At 41.8% G+C, this 26,847-nt stretch overlaps 1 protein-coding gene across 1 annotated transcript in view; it reads left to right on the top strand.

Moving 5' to 3' along the window:
* The window catches only part of KDR (kinase insert domain receptor), a 43,770-nt gene extending 21,718 nt beyond the window's left edge, over positions 1 to 22,052 (top strand). Inside the window, exons 16-30 of the mRNA XM_059384164.1 lie at positions 2,078 to 2,184; positions 2,611 to 2,746; positions 3,105 to 3,209; positions 4,545 to 4,658; positions 5,237 to 5,325; positions 6,321 to 6,474; positions 8,406 to 8,503; positions 10,726 to 10,848; positions 11,000 to 11,111; positions 11,397 to 11,496; positions 11,895 to 12,000; positions 13,061 to 13,212; positions 18,004 to 18,103; positions 18,605 to 18,690; positions 20,474 to 22,052. Of these exons, the coding sequence (XP_059240147.1) occupies positions 2,078 to 2,184; positions 2,611 to 2,746; positions 3,105 to 3,209; positions 4,545 to 4,658; positions 5,237 to 5,325; positions 6,321 to 6,474; positions 8,406 to 8,503; positions 10,726 to 10,848; positions 11,000 to 11,111; positions 11,397 to 11,496; positions 11,895 to 12,000; positions 13,061 to 13,212; positions 18,004 to 18,103; positions 18,605 to 18,690; positions 20,474 to 20,696 (1,805 nt within the window). The 3' untranslated portion in view covers positions 20,697 to 22,052. The remainder of the gene's footprint in view (positions 1 to 2,077; positions 2,185 to 2,610; positions 2,747 to 3,104; positions 3,210 to 4,544; positions 4,659 to 5,236; positions 5,326 to 6,320; positions 6,475 to 8,405; positions 8,504 to 10,725; positions 10,849 to 10,999; positions 11,112 to 11,396; positions 11,497 to 11,894; positions 12,001 to 13,060; positions 13,213 to 18,003; positions 18,104 to 18,604; positions 18,691 to 20,473) is intronic.
* Positions 22,053 to 26,847: the final 4,795 nt, after the last annotated feature.

Below are 26,847 nucleotides of genomic sequence, written 5' to 3'. Positions count from 1 at the left end.
ATGGGAAGGTAATTTGTGACAGGATATTTTCTCTTCAGAAATGTATTCCTATTTTAAAAAATAATCTATCAGGGGAGCAATGAAACTCTATTATGTGGGTGAAAGGAATGGTATGCAAGGGGAAGAAAGAAGCACGGTAACAGAAGGAACAACTGATGAATTTTTATGAACTCATCCTAACTTGTCTCTCAAAGTCTAGATTTTAGTTCCCTTCATCTGTCAAATCTGTTACATCTTGATGACTTGTTTTCCAATTTGTAGGCTTATTACCATTTCATGAACTGCACTTGGAAAAAAGATTTCAAGTGCGTGAAATAAATAACAATTTCAAGTGTCATGGTGCTTTTGTCACTTCCCAAGGGGCTTCATGTTGAGGGCAGATCCTAGTGGGGACTTCTAGCTCTCTCTCATGCTCTGTCTGCCTCACCTCTGCTGGCTGTTTGCAGTGGGCTACCCGCAGAGCTTATATTTACTTCGTACCCAAAACGGAATACTAAGAAGGAGAGAGATCCATGTTTAATTCTTCTGTTAAGTTCCCAAATGTTAACATGGGCGTTGGTGGTATAGTGGTGCGCATAGCTGCCTTCCAAATGTTAACATGGAAATATTAACACACTAACGTATATAGACAGTTGAATCTTTGAAATTTTTATATGTATAATGGACTTTTAGACCTCTGTGTATAAAAAGAAAATTATTTCAGTAGGACCACCGGGGAAACAGTATCGAATTCCAAGCCATGCTTGGTCCTTGGTTCTCACTGTTAGCTCTTACTTGGCTAACTAGTTCATTCCTTGTCCTTCTGCCTTGTTGAGGCTGCCTTGGGCCACTTGAACAGCTTATTTGATTCACACTGCACTCATCCAATGGGGGGCCCTAGGTGATAATTGCTTCCTTATCACCTCTTTGCTAATCACTCCTAGTTGAAAGCCTCCGCTGGCATTTAATTTCTTCCACTCAGAGCTGTCCTCTGGAGCCCTGAGCATGTACAGCTTTCCTGGCCGACCTCTGCCTTACCTTTCATGGGTGGTTTAAACTCATTTTCTCGCCAGGCCGTGAGGGACGCTCTCTTCTCGGCTTTCTCTCTTTTCCTAACTCAGGCTCCTGCCACACAAGCGCAGGGTAGTGTGATGGCTAACTGGTGTTGGACAGACTTTGTTTAACTCTTGACCATTCCCCCAGCTTGCTGTGTGCCCTTAATGAAGGAGCTTAACCTCTCTGAGCTGGTTTCTCCATCTGAAAGCTGAGTGTTGTTGAGAAGATTAAGTGGGATGGTGTATTTAAAGTGATGAGCACCTAGGGGTTGCATGGCAACCAATCACTCACTGGCCGCTTGTCTTCTCATATTATCCTTTCTCAAACTCTATACAAATGAAAACAGACTATCTGTGTAGAACCAGAGTTTCATTTTCCCCAGAAAGAGGTCACTATAAATTATTTTAGAACTGACTGTGAATTAAAACATACTTCTTTTCTTCCCTGTAGAATGTGATCTGTTTTCTTTCCATTAAAGTCTCCTCTTCCTCCAAACACTTCGTATATTTTTCTTGTAAGACATCAAACATTTCAATTCTTGATGTCCCTAATTTCTATTTTTATTATTTTTTAAATTTCTTTTCAGCATAACAGTATTCATTGTTTTTGCACCACACTCAGTGCTCCATGCAATACGTGCCCTCCCCAATACCCACCACCTGGTTCCCCCAACCTCCCACCCCCTGCCCCTTTAAAACCCTCAGGTTGTTCTTCAGAGTCCATAGTCTCTCATGGTTCACCTCCCCTTCCAATTTCTCCTCTCCATCTCCCCATGTCCTCCATGTTATTTGTTAAATAATTTCTATCCTAAACTTTGGAATTTTATCATTGGAAGTTTTCATGGGCAGTGCTTTGCAAACTTTAATTATCCATTAAGAATGTTACAGACTCCCTCCAACTTAGAGGCTTGTGATTATTATTGTCTAGGATTTTTTTCCAAGTTGGTAAACTTGAGATCTTACTTTAGTGTAGAACTTTGTCATCTTATATCAAAAAGTATGAGTTTTCAACTGTTGATACTCATTCAATTTCATCTTTCCAGGTGCCCAGGAGAAGACGAACTTGGAAGTCATTATTCTAGTAGGCACAGCAGTGATTGCCATGTTCTTCTGGTTATTACTTGTCATCGTTCTACGGACCGTTAAGCGGGTAACAAAATCATTTCCTTCCATCCCATGTACGTTGGTTTTCATGATTAATGAAAGCTGACTGGGGCTCTTTGAGTTGTTTCTTCCCATTGTTATTGGCTCAATGGGCACAATTTTATTTCAATACAATAACATTCTTTCCCACTTTCTTTTGGCTGGACCACTGGACTTTAATTGATAGAAGCCACTAGAGGAGACAAGGGCTTGGACTGTCTAGTGTAATTAAGATTTAACTACTTCATTCTGAGCTCATTTGGGGTTGAGGGGACACTCTATACAGGATTATAATAGGACTTACTCTCAAACTTCATGAGTTTTTTAAAATGAGACATCAGGAATGGGGCTTCTATAAACAACAATAATAAGCACAAAAAAACAACAGCCAGACAACAGAGTGTATGTGACTGGAAGGAATAATGCTTTCCAGGCCAATGGAGGGGAACTGAAGACAGGCTACTTGTCCATCGTCATGGATCCAGATGAACTCCCCTTGGATGAGCACTGTGAACGCCTGCCTTATGATGCCAGCAAGTGGGAGTTCCCCAGAGACCGGCTGAAACTAGGTGTGTTTTCAAGTGGTATTAATTTGATGTTGGATTTACTAGGACTTCTCTTCCTCCTTTAGGATGTTGACAAATCTAGTCTCTTCACATGTTGGATCCAGGTTCAGAATATTTATTCTGTCTTTTGAATTTGAGTAATCATCCTTTTAGTCACTTAGAAGTAGGGTCCCTGTACAATTATCCAAAGCAGGACATTTGGAGAGCAAAGGGGGAGGTATTAAATAATGAAGCCACTATAAGGGAGTTGAGCTAAATTCTTCCAAGTTAAGCTGGGATGTGTGATGACTCAATCTAGTTGGAATCTCTGCATGCCACTTTTGTCCAAGTCTGTTTTGTTTCCTGTCATTACTGACTGTAGGTAAACCTCTTGGCCGTGGTGCCTTTGGCCAAGTGATTGAAGCAGATGCCTTTGGAATCGACAAGACAGCAACTTGCAAGACAGTGGCCGTCAAAATGTTAAAAGGTAAAGGCAAAATTAAATGGTGATATATCCCTCTCTCTGTTTCGTCTGGTCTGGAAACATGATGAAAGCCTTGCATCAGCACCTTTGTGGTTAGGTGAGCCCACTAGCCAAGTGTGCAGCTGGCTTAGGTGATACCTGTGTACAGATTGAGGAAAAGTTCCTCTTTTATAGCCCCCTGGCAAGGTGCATGGCCTGGCAGGCAAAGTTGAGGATGGGCTGCAGCTTCACCCACTTTCCCAACTTGCCTGAGAGCCCTTGTGCAGGGCATAGCTTATACAACTGTACTTAGTGTCCTGACTATAAGAAAATAATACCTTGGTTATGTAAAGATTGTTTCTTAATTTATTATGATGCATTAGTGAGATAATTATAGACCATGTAGAGACATGGAAAGAGATTTAATATAATAAGTAAAAATAGTAGAGCACAAAAACAGCATGTTTCCTAGAATTGGAATATGTGAAAGATTTTCTCCTATAAAGATAATGGTTACACTAGGGAAAAAAAGGACCACAGGTGACATGTTAAGAGCTTAAAAGCTTTATGAACAATGGTTTGCCCTAATGTAATGGAATTCTGGTCTTGTCATTTTAATTTGGGGAGGTGATGCATCTATAGCTGTTGGCTCCAGTTGTGATGTGCTTCCATGATGAGGCCAGTGCCACAGACCCTTGGCCAGTAGGTCGTGTGCATTTCAAAGCCATCTCTCTCCTTTTTCCTATTCTTCCTTGTGGCTAAGGGAGTGTGTAGTTTTGAGGTGGCTCATCAGGGTCTGAGGTGTGGACCATGTGTGTGAATTAGAGGGAACTGTACCGGTCTGTGCAGAATCACACTTGCAGTTCTAGCCTCATCAGGCTCTTGTGCCAACTGGCCTTGCCAGCTGGCCCCTGTTAAGTTTCCTTCTTGGCACTGATTGGCGGGAACTTCAGCATAGCCCCTAACACATAAGGGTATTTAATACATGGTGTTGCTTCCTTACCAGGAAGGACTGAAATAATCAGGCCCTAAGAAGCATAGTCAACCTGATATATGAAAATCCAATTTTGTAAGAGAGGAAAATCTGGGCATGATTCCCTTTGCAGATGTATTCCCCACTTTGCAAAAGACTTCACAATGGATTCCTTTAAATATCAAACATTCTGGGTGCACTTAAAGTAAGGATTGGATTTAGACATGGAAATAGAATTTATACTTGACTTTCAATGTACCTAGTCTGTAAATTTGGTTACAGTTTATTATCCCTAGAGGGTAAGTTGCACACATGCATGCAGTGGGGCACTGATCCTCCTAAGCTAATGCCCACATTTATGATTTCACTCTGCCATATATTTGTAGAAGGAGCAACACACAGCGAACACCGAGCGCTCATGTCTGAACTCAAGATCCTCATTCATATTGGCCATCATCTCAATGTGGTCAATCTTCTAGGAGCCTGTACCAAGCCAGGAGGTGAGTATCTGTGGATGGTTCTGGTTGCCTAATGATTTTGGCATATGATTTTCTGCGGGTGTTTCAAGGAAACCACTCAGCTCCCATGGCCTTGATTTCCTTAGCTTAGGATACTTTGCCAGATTCCTAGATATAAATATATTTCATGGAGGTTTAATGGTCACTATAAATTATTCTAGAACTTCCTGTGAATTAAAAAATGCCCTCTTGTTATACCACAGTTTGCTCCTTGTATAAGAGGTTCAGATGAGAAAAGTAAGCTTCTCAAAAAACTTGAAAGCAAAGACCTTAAGAGTAGTTCCCTCTAAAATGAAATCATCTTAAGTGATTGTGTTGAAAAGCAAATGGTTGGATTTTCTTCTGAAATTTTGGTTCTTCTTGCTGCGGAATTGCCAGTTGGTAAAAGAAAAGATACATTATAAGGGCATTGCGACCAGCTGATTTTGATGATCTTGTCCTGGTGACCGTTTGTAGTGTCCTTCTATGTAGTGTCCTTCTGGTTCATCCATGTGTTAAACACTTGATGAGATACACGAATGGAAACATTTTCCTTTCTTGACATGCTGTGCTGTCTGCAGGGCCACTCATGGTGATAGTGGAATTTTGCAAGTTTGGAAACCTGTCAACTTACTTAAGGAACAAAAGAAATGAATTTGTCCCCTACAAGGTATGTCATTGAACTCAGCTCTGACCACATTGTAAAATGGAGGAAAATACAGGTTAATCTTTCGCTGTTAAAATGCTGTGAAGAACTTGTGGGGAGTCTTCTTTGTTTTAATTTCCTCTTTACCTGCTGGGGCACATATCTTCTCATGGTTGGTTTTTTGTTTTTGTGACTCTCATCTACTGACCCATTAGAGATGGTGCCTAAGGAGGGGAGAGGGTAGGCACAATTAAGGAAAGGAAATTGGAAAGTTTTTTTTTTTTTTTGCATTTCTTTTTTTTTATTAGCTCATAAGAAAATTTATGTGATGAACAACTTTCAGTCCTCTGGGGAATTAGGCATGGTAAAGAGTAAGGAAGAAAGCAAGCCATTACATGGACACAAACAGATCAATTCAGAAAAATATAAACTATTGATGAATATATCGGCTCACTTCCTAAAATGCTTTTAGCCTCCTTTTCATAATTAACTTAAAAAGCACCATCCCAGAGCAGAACTCTTCAGTTTTCTGGGACAACCGTATTTCACTCCTTCCCTAACGATGCTGTAGCTAGCTGACTATCAACTGCCCATTTCAGGGCAGAGCCATGAGAAGAAGGAGAGCCTAGTGAGGGACTCCAAAGGTCAAGTGCACATGAGGAAAGCATCAGATAATCCAGAGACCAGATTATTGGTCTCTCTGGATTATTTTCTCTCTCTCCTAGCAGTATTTGGTCCCCTGGAGTGTCAGTCCCTTGGTAAAGAGCACCCTAATGTCCTAATGCCAGAAGCATGTCTGGAATAGACCCGAAACAAGGTGTTTATTTCTTTAAGCTAAAGAAGAAACTAGGCTTTATGGAAGAAAATCTATTAGGTAGAACTCTTTCCCCAGATTCTAGCCCAAAGATTCCATATTCCTGAAACTGATGTCCTTCTTATCTGCTTTTAATAGCTAGCTATAATTGTTTTCTAGAGATCTCTTTTGTATTCAAGGAGTGTGTCCATTTGCTTCTTTATAGACCAAAGGGGCACGATTCCGTCAAGGGAAAGAATACGTTGGGGAAATCACTATGGATCCCAAACGCCGCTTGGACAGTATCACCAGTAGTCAGAGCTCAGCCAGCTCTGGATTTGTGGAGGAGAAATCCCTCAGTGATGTGGAGGAAGAGGAAGGTATCTGCCATTGCTTTTTCCACACTTAACATGAACACATACTCTTGCAGGAAAGAGAAGGTGGTAGAGTGTTATGAGAAATTCTGTCCTGGGAAAAGTTCAGTACGCCCTAATATTTGGAAGAGACCTCCATTTCTAGACTGCTTCCATTCAGTTTTCCCAAAAGTGAGTTGTGGAAGCCCTAACTAAGCAGCTGTCTAGGTTGCGAGGCACAGTACGGGGCAAGCCTGAGAAATCCCAGTACCCCAGGCGGGCTCAACAGTCAGCAACAACCAAACTAATGCTTTGAGACCATTGGTTCAGCATCTAGTAGCAGGTGAGGCTCAGTGCTTTGTTCCTTAAGGACAAAGGAGGCTCTCTGACAGTAGATCGCCTCCACATTGCCTTGAGCAGTTCTGCCCCACTCTGCCGAAGTCACCCAAACTCTTCAAGGCAGTGTAGGGGTTACCTGCTGTTTCTACCCCATTCCAAGGGGCTTATCGAGTCTTTCTTGAAACCGTACTTCCTCGGAAGAGTCCTGGTAAGCATATTTTTCTATATCCAGTTATGCTTCCAGTGATATTTTAGTGTTCTCTCTGAGTAGAGCTGTGTTCGCAGTCTAATTTCCAGGATTTCTTCCAGCTCCTGGATACACTGTCGATCTGCTTCCCTTAGAAGGAGCAGAGACAGCCCCATGGATATAGAGATGGGGCTTCCTGACATCTGGCTCCTCTTGAGGCATGATCTTAGCAGAACCCAGTCATGAAATAGTGAAAGAAGCCTGTTTCCCTTTCCTTAGACATGAGGCTACAGATAGAACTTCAATCTGGCTTCTTTCTCTTAGAAGCCGAGCAGGGTGTATGATGCTGGGTCTCAGTCTAGAAGAGTATGGAGAGGCCATCTAGATCTCATGTAACTGGGCCCATGCCAAGTGGGGCCCTCTCTGTCTCATCCTTCTCTCTCACAAAATGGCGGCCAGTGGGCTGGAAACCCAAAGGATTGGGCTACTCAGTTGGAGAAGAAAGGGTGTGGCCTGGAATTTGTCCTCCATTTCTTCATTTGGAAAATGAAAGCGTTTCACTAATGGCTCACCGAGGGCCCTCTAACCCTAAGCTTAAAAAAACTCATTGAGAAAAAGTTCTCAGTCTTTTTAATACTTACGAGGTTATTATTACAAGCGAGTTTTCATTTACTCTGGTATTTGTCTCTAGGAGAGAAGCCATGTCTTATCTTATCTGACCAGAGTTTAGTGATCATGTTGAAACACCCATTAATGTCCTAGTGTTTATTTGTACCAGCTGCATGGAAATAAATACCACCAATTTATGTAAAACCATCTTTCTCTCGATGTTCCTGTCACCTCTCCTTCATATCCTTGAAGGGAAAAGAGCATCCTCGCAGGCCTGTTTTAATGTGTTTACAGCTCTTTCTCAGCTTGAAAGTGAGAGAAGTGAATATATTTCTGATATTTTTAGTTATCTGTTGTAGATTATAATTTGACCTTTGGCCTTTGTCCCAGGACAAAGCCTGGAGAGAAAAGATTCAATGACCCTGAATATTGTTGTTTTATTTTTAGAGTTCTTGATATGAAACTATTGTTTATCCCTCTGGGTACATGAAAAAAAAAAAAAAACAATTTAAAACAGCAGACTTAAAAAAGTCCTCTTTTGCTCTCTGCCATCTCTGCCAAACGCACCTCCCTTGTGTCTCCTGGATTTGCTGGTCCAATTTGACTAAGATGGAAAAACCAGCATTTTTTGGCTAAGGGGTATGATGAAAGCTAATAATACGAGGATTCAGCAAATTTACAGAAGATACAGGCATTTTTCTCTCTGCTTTTATTTCCAGAGGTTTAACTCCCAAGTGTTAAAAGGAAGCTTACTCTAACAAACTTAGAAAGAAATAGTTTCTGGGGGCAATACTGATCTCTGTCCTCCTGCATCTTCTCACAGTTTCAGAAGATCTGTACAAGAACTTCCTGACCTTGGAGCATCTCATCTGTTACAGCTTCCAGGTGGCTAAGGGCATGGAGTTTTTGGCATCACGGAAGGTAAGACAGCTCAGAGGGGACCCTAAGTATCTCTTCGGATCGCAGATCTGGAAGTAAGATGTCCAGTGCCAGCCACCGGTGTTTGTTTGGAACTGTAATTCGTTCCCCACTGCTGGGACTACTTAAAGAGTTCTGTTGGAAAGGCCCCATTCCTGCTAATTTAAGGAGGTGTAAGGATTTCATAAAATTAATTAATTCATGTGGTAAATATTTAATGACCATCTATTAAATGCAGGCAGTGCTAAGGATACTGTGTGAACGGACAGGCAAAGCTCTCCACCATCATGGAGTTTACATCCTACTGGGCCGAACAGGCAGTGAACAATATAAACAAGTCAACTACATAGTAGGTAGGAAGGGAATAAGCCCTATGGGGAAAAATAAGCAGGAAAGGGGTAGGGTTAGAGAGTATACTAGAATGGTATGTTTGTGTGTGCATGCACTTCTGTGTTTGTGTACACCGATTTTAAACAGAACGGACCAGGAAGGCTGTATAAGATTGTGACATCTGAGCAGCGACCTAGGAAAGGTGAGGAACTGAGACTTGCAGATATCTTGGTGTGAGAGAGTCTATTTTTAATTTATTTTACATTCATCCCCATCCATCAAAAAGTATTTGTTAGTGGTATAATTAGAAAGCAGGAAGGACAGGCTTCAGATGAGAGCGATTATAAAAGCTAAAATTAGAAAAGTAGGCCAAACAAAGGCTGTGGTGGGGACGTGACAAGTTACAAATATTCCAGAGGCTGTAAACACCACGGCAGGAGCGGGGTCGGTTGAAGTCACCCCTCTGGGAAGGGCAGGACGGATGGTTTTATATTAAACAAGGAGAATTCAAATTAAGCTTCAGGAAAAATGATCAGTTGACGGAATGCATTGGTTGCACCCTCCTGGAGGGAAGGAAAGACTTACTGTTTTTGTTTTCCTAAATTAGAGTGAAATCTCTAACCCATTTCTTTTTCTGAAGCTTAAAGCTCGTCATAGCTTTCAGAACCTCAGGATCTGGAAAGTTTCTGCCTGAGAGCTCTTGTCTCCTTTCTCCCAAGGGGAAAGGAGAGCAGAGTGGTCTTAGGGGATTTTCCCACAGAAAAAGGCCCTTTGCCTTTCTTGGAGATTCTGATTTTATTTTATTATTATTTTTAAAGACCAGAGCATGCGTTGAGTCAGGGTAACTTTCGACTGGGGAGGGAATGGGGTGGGGACCGCTAACTTCCCTTGCATCTACCAGCTGGTTTCTTGAAAACCACCTGTTTCTTGGTCTGAAATAAAGAAACTTTGGTTGGGGGAAAAGTAGAGAGGACTTTCTGGTTTTTGGAATCTCCTGTCTTGCTCAGTCATGCTTGGCCGAAGACTTCCGTATATACCTCTTTCAGAGGGAAGTGCTACACGGAGACAAGGGTGTGGGCTGGTCGGCTATGCCTGGCTCCTGTGATCACTCCGGTGCTGGCTTCAGAACTCTCCTCGGAGCCTTTCATTCATTTACAAATATTCCCCGGGACTCTTGTTCCCCAACAAATCGACCAGGTGAAGCTAAAGCTGCTAGTAGTAAGAGGTTAGATGAAGATGGGGATATCAAGAAGAGAGACACTGAGGACCGGAAAAGAGTGGGGAGAAAGCAGGACGAATTTGGTTTTCTCCTTTTTTAGTGCACCAGAGAATCCACTTGACCCATGAGAAGCTGAAATCTCTTTCATAGACCTTTACGATAATCCAACACTTTGAAACAGGATGAGCCTCACAGGGGAAAGTTTATCAGAGCTGGTCAGTTTCAGTTCCGTGTGGAACTGAGAAACCAACAAAGGGCACCAAATGAAGGAGAACCCCTTGTCCTGGTTTCTGAGCATTCATTCCGAGTAGGAGGGCGTTCTAGGGCCTCCTTAGAATAACAGGTTTTAACGGTATATGGTGCCAAGCAAAAGGGATATGTGGATGTGACCAGAAACACATTCGTAACTGTGTCCAAGAGAAGTCTATTTATGACTCCGTCATCATACTATAACTTAATTATTTAACTCCAAAGTCTGGGACTCTTTATGCGATAAGCAGATGTGTGCCTCCACAAAAGTCAGACTTCTTTCTTGAAGGGTTGATGAAAGAGATTAGCCCAGTGCTTGTTAATCAGTTGGTTTTCTGAAGTGGGGCTTTTTTGAGCATGAGATCACAACAGGTGCAGAAGACATCAGCTGTGCCGAGACCTAACGCACCCACGATTCTTTTTGCAGTGTATCCACAGGGACCTGGCTGCACGCAACATCCTCTTGTCCGAGAAGAACGTGGTTAAAATCTGTGACTTTGGCTTGGCCCGGGATATTTATAAAGACCCAGATTATGTCAGAAAAGGAGATGTAAGTTTCAAAGATGAACCCAGTGCTCTGTTAAATTGCAGGATCCAAATTCGTCTTTTCAAGCTTCAGGACCTGCGTTGGGAACAAAGGAAGCTTTCTCTTCAGATGTGTGCTAAATTGGGTTCTGATTCCTTGTCTTCTACCCTCTTAGGCTCGCCTCCCTTTGAAATGGATGGCCCCAGAAACAATTTTTGACAGAGTGTACACAATTCAGAGTGATGTGTGGTCTTTTGGTGTCTTGCTCTGGGAAATATTTTCGCTAGGTAAGTCACTTGTTTTTTGTCCCTCCATCCATACTCCCAAGAGAATGATACAAGTCAGTGACCCCAGTGCATCTTTTCCTCTCCTGCATTCCACCTTTATCTGGTGAAGGTTACTTGGAAGCTTTGGATCGTTTAAAATATATATATATATATATGCGTGTGTGTGTGTGTGTGTGTGTATACATACATATATGTATGTATATATTTGGGATGATGTTCAAGAGTCAGGGTTTTTTATAAGAAAAAAATAAAATCATATAATGTCCCATTCCTGTTTTATTCTAGGTGCTTCTCCATATCCTGGAGTAAAGATCGATGAGGAATTTTGTAGGCGATTGAAAGAAGGCACTCGAATGAGGGCCCCTGATTATGCCACACCAGAAATGTAAGACTTCGAAAATATCTTTCCATCCTTTCTTCATGCATAAAAACTTCCCTTGCCCAGAAGACTTTTCATGATACTGACCTCTTTCGTGGCCCCGTCTGTGCCCTTCTTCTCTCTGGAAGTCTTCCTTGATAATCTCAAGCAGAGAGTCATCTCTTCTTGAAACAACAGCACTTTATCTATACCCGCCATTATATTGGAAGTCAGTTTATAACATTTCCTAGACATATTTGATGCTCCAAGTATAGGGTTATGTGTTTTATATGGTGTTATATTACTATTTAGTGTCTGGGCTCATGGTGGACTTTTCACAAATGTTTATTCATTCAAGTGCTTCTTCTCAGCACCAGATGAGGAAGAAGGAGATAGTTAATGACATTAGTGTTTTGGTCTTCTAGATACCAGACCATGCTTGACTGCTGGCACGGAGAGCCCAATCAGAGACCCACGTTTTCTGAGCTGGTGGAACACTTGGGAAATCTGTTACAAGCTAATGCTCAGCAGGTTTGTGACCTCCATCCAAGAAGTGTGTCCAAGAGCTTCTCTCCTCCCTAGATGTTCTCATGGCCACCATATTCTTGCAGATCTGAGCAATAATGCTTTTTTAAAAAAGCTGTAACTCCCCTTTTAGACAGATGAGATCCAAACCACTCATTCCTCCTGATGTATCTTTTTGTTGTCTTCAGATGCTCTTCTAAAGTAAAATCAACCAGTCACTTAATTAATAAAAATTAGCTGATCCACAGACTATCAACAATGGACAGAATTTCAAGGAATTTTTACTACACTGCACAGACAGCACGATATCTGAAGCCCGCAAAATAGATGGCTTTTCCTCAGTAAAATCCCAGACGCCCAGAACTTATACTGGAGGATTTTAGAATTGTAATCTTTACCATTACGAAATTATTTAATCTCCAGTCAATGGCCTCTTACTACCATGAATGGAAGCCAATTTCCTCCTACTTTTCTTTTGAACAGGTGGGGGACAATGGGTCAAATCTGTTTTTATCAGTAAGCTTTTCAAACGTTTAAAGGTATCACATTGCCCTTTCTTTCTTTCTCTTGATGAAATAATGTTAAATTGTGCAACCTTTTCTCAGAAGACCCATTTTCCTGCACATTTATTGCTTTTCTCTAGACTGTTATCAGATTTTTCCATTGCCTTGAAATGTAGAGGCTAAAGTTGGATGACATGCCTTTTAAAAGACCTGGCTTCGGTAGGTAGGGCTTCGTGAAGAAATGATTTCTGAGCCCTCCGTGTCCTGTTGTCATATCTCTGGCCACAGCCTGCTTTGTCTTCCTCCTGACCACAGTTGTTGGCGGTCCCCTTACGCCTCTTGTTTTTATATTAACTCTTTTAACATACTTTCATATATACACATCCCTTTCAAGTGCCCTTTTGTTTTTGACAAACCATCTTTAATGTTGTCTTTAAGTTCTGCACTCAGATAGGAAAGCCACCGACCTCATCACCAAGGAGCCCCTATGGCCTTTGTTTCTCATGAAAAGGTTCTTGAGGGGCAGGAGCCATAACAATAGCACGCTGTGTTTGTTGTTTCAGGATGGCAAAGACTACATTGTTCTCCCGATATCAGAGACTTTGAGCATGGAAGAGGATTCTGGACTCTCTCTGCCTACCTCACCTGTTTCCTGTATGGAGGAAGAGGAAGTGTGTGACCCCAAATTCCATTATGACAACACAGCAGGAATCAGGTACTGTATATGGTCAACATCCTCCTGGGGGGAGGGATGGGGGCACTTCAAGGTCATTTGGGGAGGGGATGGAAGGAAGATTGCCTCTCACCTCCATATTTAACCTTAGCCCTGAGACTGCTATCAGGGGAAGTGCTCCTTGAAGAGGGCCGGGGTAGGTGAGTTGCTCCCCATCTGCGGTCCACATTGCTGCCATAGCTGTTCCTTTCAAATTCTAAGCCCTGCAGCTGCAAATAGCTGGAATGCCACAGTATGTTAATCTCCAGAAAAAGAGACCAATTTTATATAGACATCTGTATTTAAATTATCCCCATGTACTCTTTTATTAATGTGAATTAAATGGCTTAGGAAGGATTCTGGAAGGAAGGGTTTTATGCATATATGAGGACACACTTACGCCTCTCTGGCTAGGATGCAGGGTGCCATGGGGATGTGTCCCGAATTGGACTGGACAGCACATCTTCAGAAGCCCCTCGCTGGTCTGATTTTCAGCATTTTATTTGCATAATAGGAATGCTGGACTTATTTAAAACACATGCACTGCTGTCCTCTCCTGATCTGTAAAGGGGTTCTGAAGGCAGCTTTCTTTTTTCTCTCTTCCAACACCTGTGTCTGAGGAAAGAGTTGATACAGTGTCTACACTATGATATTAAAATTGCCTTTTACGAAGCCTGGGACTTCTTTGTTCCCCACCCCTCCCCCTGGGTATTTTCCTCCTGTAACTGGCTCCCCTGATCACAGGGTCCAGCCCGCACTCTTGAGAGTGCTGTGGCTGCAGGCGGGACACGGAGCTCTAGGCTAGCCAGGCCGCCTGGTCAAGGGCGAGGAGGCCCCCCGGACAGTTTGTTCTGTGGAATCACATAGGATGGCAGGAACACGGCCAGAGTGGGTAGAAGCCAACACATAAGCCGCTGGTTACTTTTCTGTTGGGAGTTTTCAGCATTTTTTCGAAGAACTTTTCCTTCCGTTATCAGATTCTGCCTACATGATAACTGGTACAGTTACGCAAGGGAGAAACTATTATCTTTCTTGCTGAAGATGTTGCATGTGAGGCTAAGAGTAACCCCCTGGTGGGCATAAACAATTGTGGTTAAAGATCCAGATTTTAGAGTCTGATAGAACTGGTTGGACAACTAAGTCTGCCTCTTAGTGACCTGACGCTCCTCTTCGCTGTGACCCAGGTGAAGGCGCTGGTGTTCAGAAATGATTATTTTGAGAATTGCATGGTATAACAACATACTTCTATGTGCCTGGCACTTAGAGAGCACTCGATAGGTGATAGTTATTCATCAAGCTGCTGAAAATCACATCTCTAGGATGAATCCAGGTCCTCCAGTCTTTCTCTTTGTCCTGTTTTCTGCCCTGAGAAGGAGGTACCCTCAAAGAGAAAGGTGAATGAACTGAAAGCCAATAGTTCCACTCTCCTGTTTAAAAAGTCTAGTTCAAGCTCCACTGGCCTTCTCGTGTGTTAATTATTCCTTTACCTGTGGATTCTACATTTGATCATGAACTCTGTTCCTTGGGTTTTGTGTGACCAGGTGGAGGGAGGACCCGAGCAGCAGTCTCTTGGCTCGCTTGGATGCTTTGCATATGGTGCCGAGAGTCGATGAAGTCATGTTTGTGTAATGGGAGTGCCAAAGGCAATGCTGGATCTAAATCAGGGCTGCTAGCATTTATCCCCAGAAGCATGGACAAATGTGACACCAGGCCTGGCTCCTATTTTCTGTCTGTGATTTTCGAATGGGTCTTTCCAGTCCAGTTTCTCTTTTATCCAGCCATAATTTGAAAAATAAAATGGAAATTGGAATCTTTTGTCGGCAGCCCCCTCTTCACCCCTGCAACCCTTTCTCCTTTTATAAAAAACAAGACTCCACAGTCACATTTTAATCATCTGGGTTAAAAGAAATGCAGCATGGAGGCATCTGCACCTGGCACACCTCGTTTTGAGGCTCTCTTTTGGTTCTGCTTCCCTGGGGGGACCAGAGATGAGGCTGGGATACTTCTCAGTGGACTTGTTCTGTTTCTGTTTTTGTTTTTTGTTTTTTTCCCCCCATTTCCGGTTAGGTAGAAAAGCTGAGGATTCTTTCTCATTTGCTTCCTCTTGATAGTTTTCAATCCCATCACATTATACATGGAGCTGAATAGAGGCATCACTGTGGGTACCTCATCATTTGCTGTCCCTACAAATTAATTAAAAATATTTGTTCAACATTTATTTAGCAAAGAGGCCGAAGGGTGTGTGGGGGAAGGGTGAACAGGACAGATCACTAGTGTCTAGACTTCGCTTTGTCTCTAATTTCCCCTGTGGATCAGCTCTGGCCCCAAGTTTGCATGCTTTCTGGAAGAAAACGCATATTAATTGGACTCATCTTTCTTTGAGGGCAGTTTGGGGACCATCTGTGGTTGCTCCGTCATTTCCCCCGGGAGTCTCACCTCCTACTCCAAGCAGCTTATCAAAGATTTATTTTCTCTCCCAGAGAAAGGTTTTGGCACATACCATTTTTCTTCATTTTGGTTAATTGCTGGTGATGATTAAGTGCTCCTCGTGGATTGACGTCTGGGACAGCCTCCTGGCTAGATGCTCCTGGATTTGGCTGTGGTCTCAGACTGCTTGCAGTGAAACTGTCCTTTCTCCACCTCTGTCTGTCTTCTCCCCTGCACGGGTCCCACCCCACGGTCAGTGCCTGCGTGGGAGAGAGCAGTGCTGTGCGCGTAGTAGGTGCTTCGTAAAGACTTGAACTGTCATAGCCATTGTTCTCTTCTAGTTTTTCCTTCCTGTTGCTTTTCCAAGGGAGTCAGTGTAGAGGAGGGTAGCAGAACAAAACAAGACAATGGGCTTTAGAATCTGAAGGCCAATTTCGAGAATCCCCGTCCTAGCCATTTCCTCCCTAAGTCTTCGCTTCCTCAACTGTTTTTTTCTAAGGCAACTGTATCATGGCCCAAACTTACCCCCTCTCGTGGATTCTACATGCCACATATCTCTGGAATCTTATCTGCTTTCCCAAACCCTGTGGGCACCCTCTCACCTGGGCAGGCTGCCCTTCTTTCTTCTAGAGACATGGAAAAGAGCCCCTAAATTGGTCTCACTGCCTGTTTTCACCTTCCTCTACCAGAGTCAGCTTCCTAAAGGGCGCATCTGACTTTGTCAGTCTCATGCTTCAAATCCTTCAATGGATACTCATAACTCAAACAGTCTAGCTATGTGATTTTGGACAGGTTCCTTAACCTTTCTATGCCTCGCTTTCCTCTTCTGAAGCTTGGATACTGACACCCACCCCTAACAGATATCATTTATGAAGATGCTATGAGACAGCAGTTGGGGACCATTTAGCACAGTGCCCGGCATGTGGGAGATTCTCAGTAAAGAATTCCTGAATGAGTGAATCAATGAATGATTAACTGTGGTATCAGTAGTTTTTAACAGCAGCCACTTTCAGGGATTGGACTCAGGAGAAGTGGGCTTTTCTCTGTCTCCGTATATATTATGTCCTCTTTTTTTGTGGAATTTCCTGAATGAGGATGAGGATGTCACTAGTGAACCTCATTCTCTCCTTTCTGTAAGGGGAGGAGCCAGCCTCCTGGTTCCAGGGAAGGGAGACCCAATTTCCATTCTCCTTGTTTGGCTCAAGTGTGTCCTCATTCCACTTGGTCACAGAAAACACAGGAATATATATAACATGTCCAGAAGCCTGACAAGGGGAGGAATTATGCTGGGATAAGCGTGGAGAGTGAATTTCCTGTCTCTTGTTGTAAAAAGAACTTCCCTTCTTTCCACTGGATTGTTGGTGCTTTTAACAAAATCAGACTCACCCAAAGACACATAGCAGGGAAGGAGCACCCCCAGGAAACAGGTGATACGTTAATCTGATAAGTCCTATTCTTTGAACCCCTGAAAGAAACTGGTACCCTTTGGAACTCAAAGGAGGAAAACAGGCTTTGGCTGATAGAGCATCATTCTTTCTAGGGACACTTGCCACCCACCTCATTCATCCTTGAGATATCTCTGTGAGTGAGGGAGGGAAAGTTATTGCCAACACATTTTAAAGACGGGGCAGTAAAGGCGTGGAAATATTCATGTCTTTCCCAAGTTTGTGTGGTCAGTAGTAGACTTTGAAATAGATGAAACATCTCATAACTCTTGAACCACTGCCTTTTTCCAAGACCAGCCATTCTGTGGGCTGAAAATAGGGGATTGTGAGACTCAGCAGCCCCCCTCCCCACCCAACACACACACACACTAAGCCTCCATTACATGCAGAAAGAAGAGGTTGTCTCCAGATCCTGGTGGGTTCAGTGTCTTTTACAGAACCTGGGTGAGATCTGTAGGTGTTTCCTCTGCCCATCTTTCACTGAATGGTTGTTTGGTGGGCATTGTCTAGAAAAACTTTTCTGGAGGTAGCCAGAAAGATGTTCAATGCTCTGTAATATGTCAAGAGCCCAGTGGAGGAATCTCAGGCAATCAGGACACCGTGCAGAAGACAGTTGATCACTTAGTTTGCTGTTGTTGTCTGTAGTCCAGCCCCAGCCCTCAGAAATAGGATTCAAAGGAACAGAAGCTCATCTAGGCCCCTCACTTAGATTATACTTTTAAATAGGCCCTCACAGGAAATGAAGCCTTCACTCTGTGCTAGCAGAGAAAGATTTTTATTTTGTTTTGTTTTTCTTTTTCCAAAGGATGTTTTGAAGGTTGCTATTAAACTTGTGGTTGAAAGATAATGAATTTAGGTATCACTTTTGGTCTCTGCAGCCAAATATACCACCACCCAAATAAAAATATTGGTTCTTTTGCAGCCAGTATCTGCAGAACAGTAAGCGAAAGAGCCGGCCCGTGAGTGTAAAAACATTTGAAGATATCCCGTTGGAAGAACCAGAAGTAAAAGTAATCCCAGATGTAAGTACATCTTTTAAAAATAGTCTTAAAAATAACACAAAGGATGAAATATTAGCTAGATAAATATTAGCCCAAGCATTAGAGTCTTGGAGCCTTGTTATAAAGGTATGTGTCATGGGGTCGTTATGGAGATGAAACTGATCAGTACCCCCCCCCCCATTGGATTTTCCATAAGCACAGCCCCTAGTCCAAGGTTCTAGATAGCCTAGCCTCATGCCCAGTTCCACTCAAGTGTAAATAGTATCACTATGAAAAGTGGGATGGCATTAGGTCTCCTCAGTTTCTGCTTCTTGAATTCTTTTCTTCCAGGCCTGAGTTTACTATTAGGAAGCAGTTGTTTCTTCTTGTACCTGGTCCATTTTCTGGCTATGATATCTTTACCTGCCCCTGGGGAACACTGGAGCGTATTGTCTGATAGATGAGTTAAGAAATCGGTTTAATTAAGTAGTTGGTCAGTGTGCACACTCAATCAACTGTGCCATCTCCTTGTCTCTTAAAAAGGACAACCAGACGGACAGTGGTATGGTCCTTGCATCAGAAGAGCTGAAAACCTTGGAAGACAGAACCAAATTAGCTCCATCTTTTAGGTAAGGCTCAGTCAAATAGAAAAGACAAATCTCAACAGGAATTTTTAGAAGGAACTTAGGACTTTCAGTGTAGATACAGTTTTCCCTTTTTGTGTCTTTGTTGGTTTGCATCAACTGAACTAATGAAGAACTGAAACTGATCAAACAAATAATTACATGCCACATTTGAAAAAGAATCTGAAATTAATTAGGGGATGTGGTCAGTTTTTATAGAGAATTTATGAATACCAGGGAATTTTTATGTTTATGTAGTACCGGCTAAGTAACAAAGGTCATTGGAGGTAATCCCTTAAATTGAGATGATTAAAATCTTTGTGGACTCTGAAGAATTTTCAAGCCTGTACCTAAATGAGTGCATCTGTCTTTAGATGTGTGATACATAAATAAGCCAATATCTATTTGTTTGAGATACTTAAACATTATTGGCTGAATTATTTGGCTTATTATTATCATTGGCTTAATTGTGGAAAAAATATTAAATTTGGTTTTTAATATGATTTCCCCCATGTGGTTCTGTAGGAATTTATAGTTGTTTTAATAGATGTACCTGTTTTTAACCTACTACATAAATGAAAATCTCTATAAAAATGCTAAGATAAAGAGCAGTCATTTATTTGCTAGTGAACTCACTCTAAGTGAGAATTGAAGACTTTGATGTACTTATAACCTAACATTATATAAAATGGGAACACCCATGGGTTATTGAGGGATGTTCACATAAAGAAAAGGTAAAATAAAATCAAAGGATGTTCACATAAAGAAATGGTAAATTAAAAATTGCCATTGTGCAATTGTATTATTTGCTTTAGGCCCAGGGTGAGAACTTGTTAGAGCCAATGACATGTTTCATTCATTGATGTAAAATATATTTATTCAGTGGTGACTATGTGCCCGGTACCATGCCATTGTCTGAGATACCAAACTCAATTACTTGAGGCTGAATTGAAAGAAAAATTGTATTTCTAGTTATTTGAAATACCTTTTAAGCCGTAAATGAACATAGACTTAATTAAATCCTTTTTGTGGTTTTTAACACGAATAATTTGGTAAAACATGTATTAAGGGGAAAAGCCCACACCTCAGAATGGCTTGAGAAAAATGTAAATCCTGATTTTTTTAGATCAGCACAGCTTACACTTTTAGGCTTTGACATGATTATGGTCTGTTACGATTCCATGCCATTGAAAACATTCTCTAGTTGCTGCTGAGTGACCCAGGCCGTCAGTCCTTCCAAAGAATGTTCTTTTGATGAGTAAAAAGCAGTTTTTGACAGTCTGGCTTGATTGCACACACACGCTTCAAGTTATTGAAATTTAAATTTGCTCAAGAACTTTATTAACACTGTACATAGGCCTTGTAATCCTTAATCAACACTGCGAGGAAAGCAGAAATCGACTCTCAGAACATCCCAATTTCCTTTTACACGGTCAGAGTCCCCTTGGCTCCTATCATTGTATACAAACCTGTCAATCTTCAATGCCATAAAAATGTTCCATTGGTTGGAGCCTTTGCATCACTCCGGAGAACTGCCTTTCATCTCGTCACAGGCTTGAAAGACTTGGACCTGAATAAGAGGACTTATCTGAAACTACTAGCTCATGCTAGTACCTGAAAATAGACATTGTCTGAGTAAACCTGATACGTTGATTAACAAGTGGGGGAGATAGGGGCTTGTGTCTCCGGGGAGATTACAGCCCACACGGGGTCAGGAACAAGGTTAGGGGAAAACGGGAAAGAACTGCTTTCTTGCCACCAGCTCATTCGGTTGTCCTTTCTTCCACAGTGGACTGATGCCCAGCAAAAGCAAGGAGTCGGTGGCATCCGAAGGCTCTAACCAAACAAGTGGCTACCAGTCTGGGTATCACTCCGATGATACAGACACCACTGTGTACTCCAGCGAGGAGGCTGAACTGTTAAAGCTGGTGGAGATTGGACCACCAGTTAGCAGTACGGCCCAGATTCTCCAGCCTGACTCTGGGCCCACATTGAGCTCTCCTCCTGTTTAAATGGAGGCACCCACGTCCCCCACTCCTGGAAATCACATGAGAGGTGCTGCTCAGATTTTCAAGTGTTGTTCTTTCCATCACTAGGAAGTAGCCACATTTGATTTTCATTTCAAAAAAAAAAAAAAGGACCTCAGACTGCAGGGAGCCAGTCCTGTAGGCATTTCCTGAGAAGATGTTTGTGACTCAAGAATGTGTTTGTGTTTTCTCCCGGTGTTGACCTTCTGTTTATGCATTTAGAAAGCCTGTATGATGCCTCTTACTGTGGGTCTCCCCGTGGGTTCTAACAAAAGAAGTTCAAGGAATGGCTGCATCCTCCGTGAAGTGGCAGCTCCTGGGGAGTTGACACGTCTCGGTAAAACCAGAAGACAAACCAAGCAATGCAAGTGCTTTAGGTGTTGAAGATAGGAAAGACCTTTAGGACTGAGTCCATCCAAGAAGCTTTGTTCAGGATATGGGTTCTGAGCCAAGTCGTACGTGTGGGGTTTGGATGGACAGAAGGGAAGATGTCGGCTTGCTTCGAGAGTGTACTGGAGCCTGCGCACGCCTTGTGTTGGCTCTGGGGGAGGTGGGCCTGGGGTCTGTTAGGAAACGTAAAGGCTTCAGATGAGGCTACTGGTTTCAGACGATTTCGTGCTCTTCCCAGTGGGGCTAAATGAGAGCTCCTTGAGCTGTTTCCGACTCCTAATGAGAGTTCCTTCCGGACTCTTACGTGTCTCTTGGCCAAGCCCCAGGAAGGAAATGATGCAGCTCTGGCTCCTTGTCTCCCAGGCCGATCCTTCACTCAGAACACCAGAAAGAATGGACATTCAGACAGAGACTCCCTGCCGTGTTGAAGAGTTCTGACTGTATAAACCAGCTTCTGGTTTCTTCTGGATGAAAACCCACATATCTGTCCCGATGTGATATATGTCTGAGCCTGAATGCAGTAGGTTCCGTATCAAGCTGTGGTGTCAAAGTTTCAGGAGGGATTTTACTCTTTTGTTCCTTCTCCCCTCCCTGAACTCGGCCCCTTTCACCCCAATCAGTCAGTATTTTAGCAATTTGGCCTCTGCACTCTAGTAAGAGCTGATTTGGTTTGTTCACTTTCTCAAGGACTATTAGCCAGATTTCAAAATTATTTTATAGCCAAAGTTTTAACAACATCTATTGTATTATTTAGACTTTTAACATGTCAAGCTATTTCTACTGGTTTCTGCCCTTGTACTTTCCTTTTTAAAAGAGAATATGTATTTTTCATTTGGTACCATAGTGTGAGATGCTGGGAACCATGACTGTAAAACATGCTATGGCACATATATTTATAGTCTGTTTATGTAGAAACAAATGTAATATATTAAAACCTTATATTATATATGATGAACTTTGTACTATTCACATTTTATACCAGTACTATGTAGCATAACAAAGGCCATAATGCTTTCAGCATTTTATTAAAAAAAAAATTGAAAAAACTTAAATGAGTCCCTTTGCAAGTTTGCATTTCTGTTCTTATCATTTCTCTTACTCCTAAAGTGGAGGAGGGGGAATCAGACAAATTGCCATGTGGTTTTTCATTCTTAATTGTTTCCTTCTTCTTATAAAGAATATTTTTATAAAGTAGTTTATACTTTTTAAACCAGTACATGTATGCTTAGTTAAAAAAAAATACAACGCAATAATATTGCATGACTATTTTGAGGCAAAGTACTTCTGGCTTGAGGTGTAGTTGCTTTTCCCCTTCTTTTTGGTTACACAAATAATTCATGCACGTGTGAACTCTCATTATATTCTGAGCACTTTTGAGATTCTTAAAACGTGGACTGAGAGATAAAAGTACTCTAACAGTATTTGTATTGCCAACCATGAAAATCAGGGGGTGAGAGATCCCCAGACAGGTGGCCAGACCCAGGCACCTCAGGGAAGTGTGAAGCGTACTTGTAGTTCTCAAAGATGACTCTATACTTACAGTGTCAGAGGTCAGACCCAACTTTGACATTTTGAGTGATTACTTTTACCTGAATTCAGTGATTACTGAAAATCATTGGCACCCATGAGTGGCCCTACTCTTTGTGGTATTTTTTTATACAAGTGTTGCAATATTTATAGTCAAATATACATTTTTTAAAAAAAGTTTTTATTTACTTATTTATTTTAGAGCTTGTGAGTGGGGGAGAGGAAGGGAGGGAGAGAGAATCTCCATGCTGAGGGCGGAGTCCAAAATGGGGTCTGATCCCATGACCCCAAGATCACGACCTGAGCCAAAATCAAGAGTCAGATGCTCAACTAACTAAGCCACCCAAGGACCCCTCAAATGTACCTATCATTTTTGATGGCTTCTGGGTTTTTCAGTCTTGATGCAGAAGGTTGCCTCAGTTCTAAAATAAGTTCTAAATGTTCTTCTTCTACTACAATGAAATCTATATGGAGTGAGGTAGGAATCTGGCTTCGTTTTCTTCAACCAGTTGTCGATCACAGAAGTACTCTTGATTAAATGTACCTCTTTGCCTCCATGGCTGGGGAAATGCTCATTGCACTCTTTTCAAGCCCTGTCATCTCATTGAGCCATTCTGTGCAGTTGTATGGTGGAGAGGAGGGTCGCCATGGGCGTGTGTGATTCCTGGGACAGCGATTACAGATGTGGGCTACTGGCCAGGATTAGTGGGTTAGGGTCTCTGACAGACGTTGTTACACTATCTGTCAGGCCTGACCTTGTCTTTTCCTGTTATGATGATGGCATCCAGTAAATGAATGGGAGAAGAGACCAGGACACCCTCATAGAAAAACAGAATTTTCTTCAGCTGAAGGAAAAAGAGATTTTGTTTCTCATAAGTGCCCCTTGGCGCTGTCTCCGATGCTGGGAATTTGGATTCAGCTGAAACTTCACACTTTATAAAGAACTGCTTTCAGCACCTCCGGCAGAATGATCCGGAGGTGAGGTTTGGCTCTCTCCTTCCTCTCTCTTCTGTCTTCCATGCCCCTTGTTCTTAGCTCCTTTTCTCTCTTCATTTGCCCTTGAAGAGAACTTTGTGGCTTTTGAAAGCGCTTCCTGCACGTTCTTATTTTCAGAGCCTTAACTGGAGACATTGGGTTTGTTTAGGTGTGGCCACCCCCTCCCCTTGGCTCCGGGCCTCCCTCCTTCTCTCCCTTTACTTGCTTCGTTCTTCCGCCTCCTTTCAAACTGCTCCGGCCCTTCACCTTCCTTCCCCCCTTACTCTATTTCCACTAACCTTCCTCTGTCCCGCACCCTCTGACCCTGCCCACTGCGGCCTTCCTCCTCCATCATCACAGGACTGAGAGAGCTGTGGGGGGATTTAAGCTCATTACCCCACTAAGTTTTCTTAACAAGGCACATTCCTTTGTCCTCCTCAATGAAAGAAAAGTAGAAAAGTGGAAATCTCAAACCCACAACTTTGTAGTTAACCCTATTTTCCTATGTCCCCCCCTAGCATGTTTTTCTACCTCTCACCCACACATTAACCTCCAAGATGATAAAATGTAGGCAAACAGGAGGCTAAAGCTTTTGAGACTCTGGTTTCCGTATACACCTTTGCACACTTGCATGCTCTTTCCCTGTAGGGGCAGTAGACATAACATGGCTACTTCACATAACAGGCTTTCTCAGGTCTGTAGTGGCTTATAAAGCAAGATGAAGTCCTGATAGTGCTCCAGAATTCCAGGTTGGCAGGTATAGTATGGCAACACAGAAGGAACCTTTGGTTTTATTGTAAATAACATTGTGCTGTCCTTTATACTCCTGATCTACTTATAAACTTTTCCAGAGGATGAAAATCCAAAGTGCAGAGAGAATAAATTCCATCATTGTTACTAGTTTTACTAGGAATTCTTCAGTAGGGATTATTTTATATAACGACTTCTTGGGTATTTCAGAATATTATCAGGTACCATGCAACATTTCATAAGTACATCTGTTTCACAGATCAAAGTGTACTCCTATATAAACTACCCTGAGCACCTCTTAAGTAGCCTGTGCTTGAAGTTGGTTGAAGGGAACTTTATTCAATCATTGTGAATAGATCATGGTATATTGCTGTGCCTTTTCCCCCTCTCTCCTATGTAGTGTGGTTGGCAAATTGCCCTGAGGATCTGTCATGAAGAGAGAAAAAAAGATCCCCATTCTTCTCTTATCACCTTTATTCATCAGTGAATTTCAGTGTTCAGCCCAGTTTTCATTCTTGAAGTCATTTGTACCTGAGGATGTCATGCCAGAAAACATTCCTGAGTCTGATCTTACAGAATTAGTTAGTAATATAAACTTTAAGTGCCAGTGGGTATTAATTTTGGATGACATGTATCAGAGAGCAAGCTTAATTGTAACAGAATACAATTTTTAGATAAATATATATTATGGATTTAGCTTTCACTCTGTTTCTCTATTTCATGGTGATAGGTGTTTCAAGTAGCTCTGCAGTCCCTCACCTGTGAGTAGCTAGAAGAGCAGAGAACTAACCTTGATCATCTACTCTGTGCCAGGCATTGAGCTATGCACTCCTCAGATACTGTATCGCCGAATCCTTGCCATGGACCCTTGTATTAGGTGCTGTTATCACCATGTCACAGTTGAAGATCAGCAGCAAAGATTTGAAGCCCAGCAGGTCAGGTCATGCCAGGATTCAACCCAGTCTACTTTCACCTTGGGGACACGTTCATAATTGAGATAGGAGCCAGGATGGAATCTTCTGCCTTGATGGAAGACAGTGAGCCGACTCATCCTCTGATAAATCAACTAAGCAAATGAGAGGTACATATTAGGGTGGCCCGGTACCTTTATGTGTCTTAGTTAATATGTGTTGGCTCCTGTATTCTCATCTTTCAGGTAGCTTTATCTAGAAGATAAATCCACTGGACAATGGCTAAACATAAAACTTAATGTTGTAATAAACATCTAACTGCCAAAAGAAAGACAGTGTGTTATTTACTAGCTATATGGTCTTGGGTGAGTTACTTAACCTCTTTAGTCTTGCTTTTCTCTTCTGGATGAGAATTAAAAGAGATGTGTGAAAAGTACCTGTCATACTATCCAATGGGTGGAAAGCCTTCAATAAAGGTTAGTCATTATTATATTCTTATGATGATGTTGGTGTTAGGTAAGTTAGATTTACAACTTGTTGAATGACATTTCTCAAAGATTTTAAATTTACTATTGACAAACTGGATGCAGGTCCAATGGAACTTACTGATCATCCTGATGCTTTAGATTTTAAAACTCACATAAAGACTCTCATAGCACGAGGAACAAATTGCTAGTTGCCATGTACCTCAGGAGACCCTTATGTGGTAAGAGTCAGGATTTAGAAAGACTTCACTGGTTAGAATTCAAAGGCTGAGTTGAATAAATCAATTTGATATTTCTGCACAATTTTGGGATGAGGCATTGTGGCTGAGCAATAGCTTTAAATTGGTTAATAAGTATCAATTTGCCAAAATCAGTTAGACAATGACTGATTTGCTAAAAATCAGTTTTCCCAATGATTAACTCACCAAGTGAAATGTACCAATAAATACAAATCTTTAGGTATTATTTATAAAGTTTAGAACAATTTGTATTGAAGATTTGTATAGATGATTTCTTTGAAGTTGTAACAGACTGGTTTTTTTACTCTGTCTTCATAGCTGAATTTTATAGAATGCTCAATTTTTCAAAAGTTAATGGACAGAGGCTTAAATTTTCCATGAATATTTTTATTGTTTTCAAAGATTCATCCATACTTATCAATTACAGCATAAGATTATATTATATATTGCCATTAATTTGAAAATTCTGTGAAGGGATCTGAGCTAATCACATCAACATGAAATGATGAATTTTTCTTACCAGTTGCTAGAAATGCCAGAATTTAGGCTTATATGCCAGTTGAGGCATTGTTGAAATGACATTCAAAAGGAGCCAGAAGAATTCAAAAGTGGCTGGCACAGTTCCATTATATTAAGAATGTGAGCTCCATCAAGACAGACATTTTTGTCTCTTTGGTTCACTGCTTTATCTCTAGCACCTAAAACAGTGCCTGACAATAGTAGGTTCACTATTTGGAATGCAACAATAAAATCAGTCATTTGGTAAATAGAATTTCAGTCAATTGGCTCTTAACGAATTGAGTTTTGGGCTTTCGGCTGCTCTGCTAGGCACCAGCAGGGGCCAAAAAATATAGGGTTT

This window comes from Mustela nigripes, chromosome 1 (assembly GCF_022355385.1).
Source record: "Mustela nigripes isolate SB6536 chromosome 1, MUSNIG.SB6536, whole genome shotgun sequence".
NCBI classification, from domain to species: domain Eukaryota; kingdom Metazoa; phylum Chordata; class Mammalia; order Carnivora; family Mustelidae; genus Mustela; species Mustela nigripes.
The sequence above is the reverse complement of the archived record's forward strand: the minus strand, read 5'-3'. Positions and strand labels throughout refer to the sequence as shown.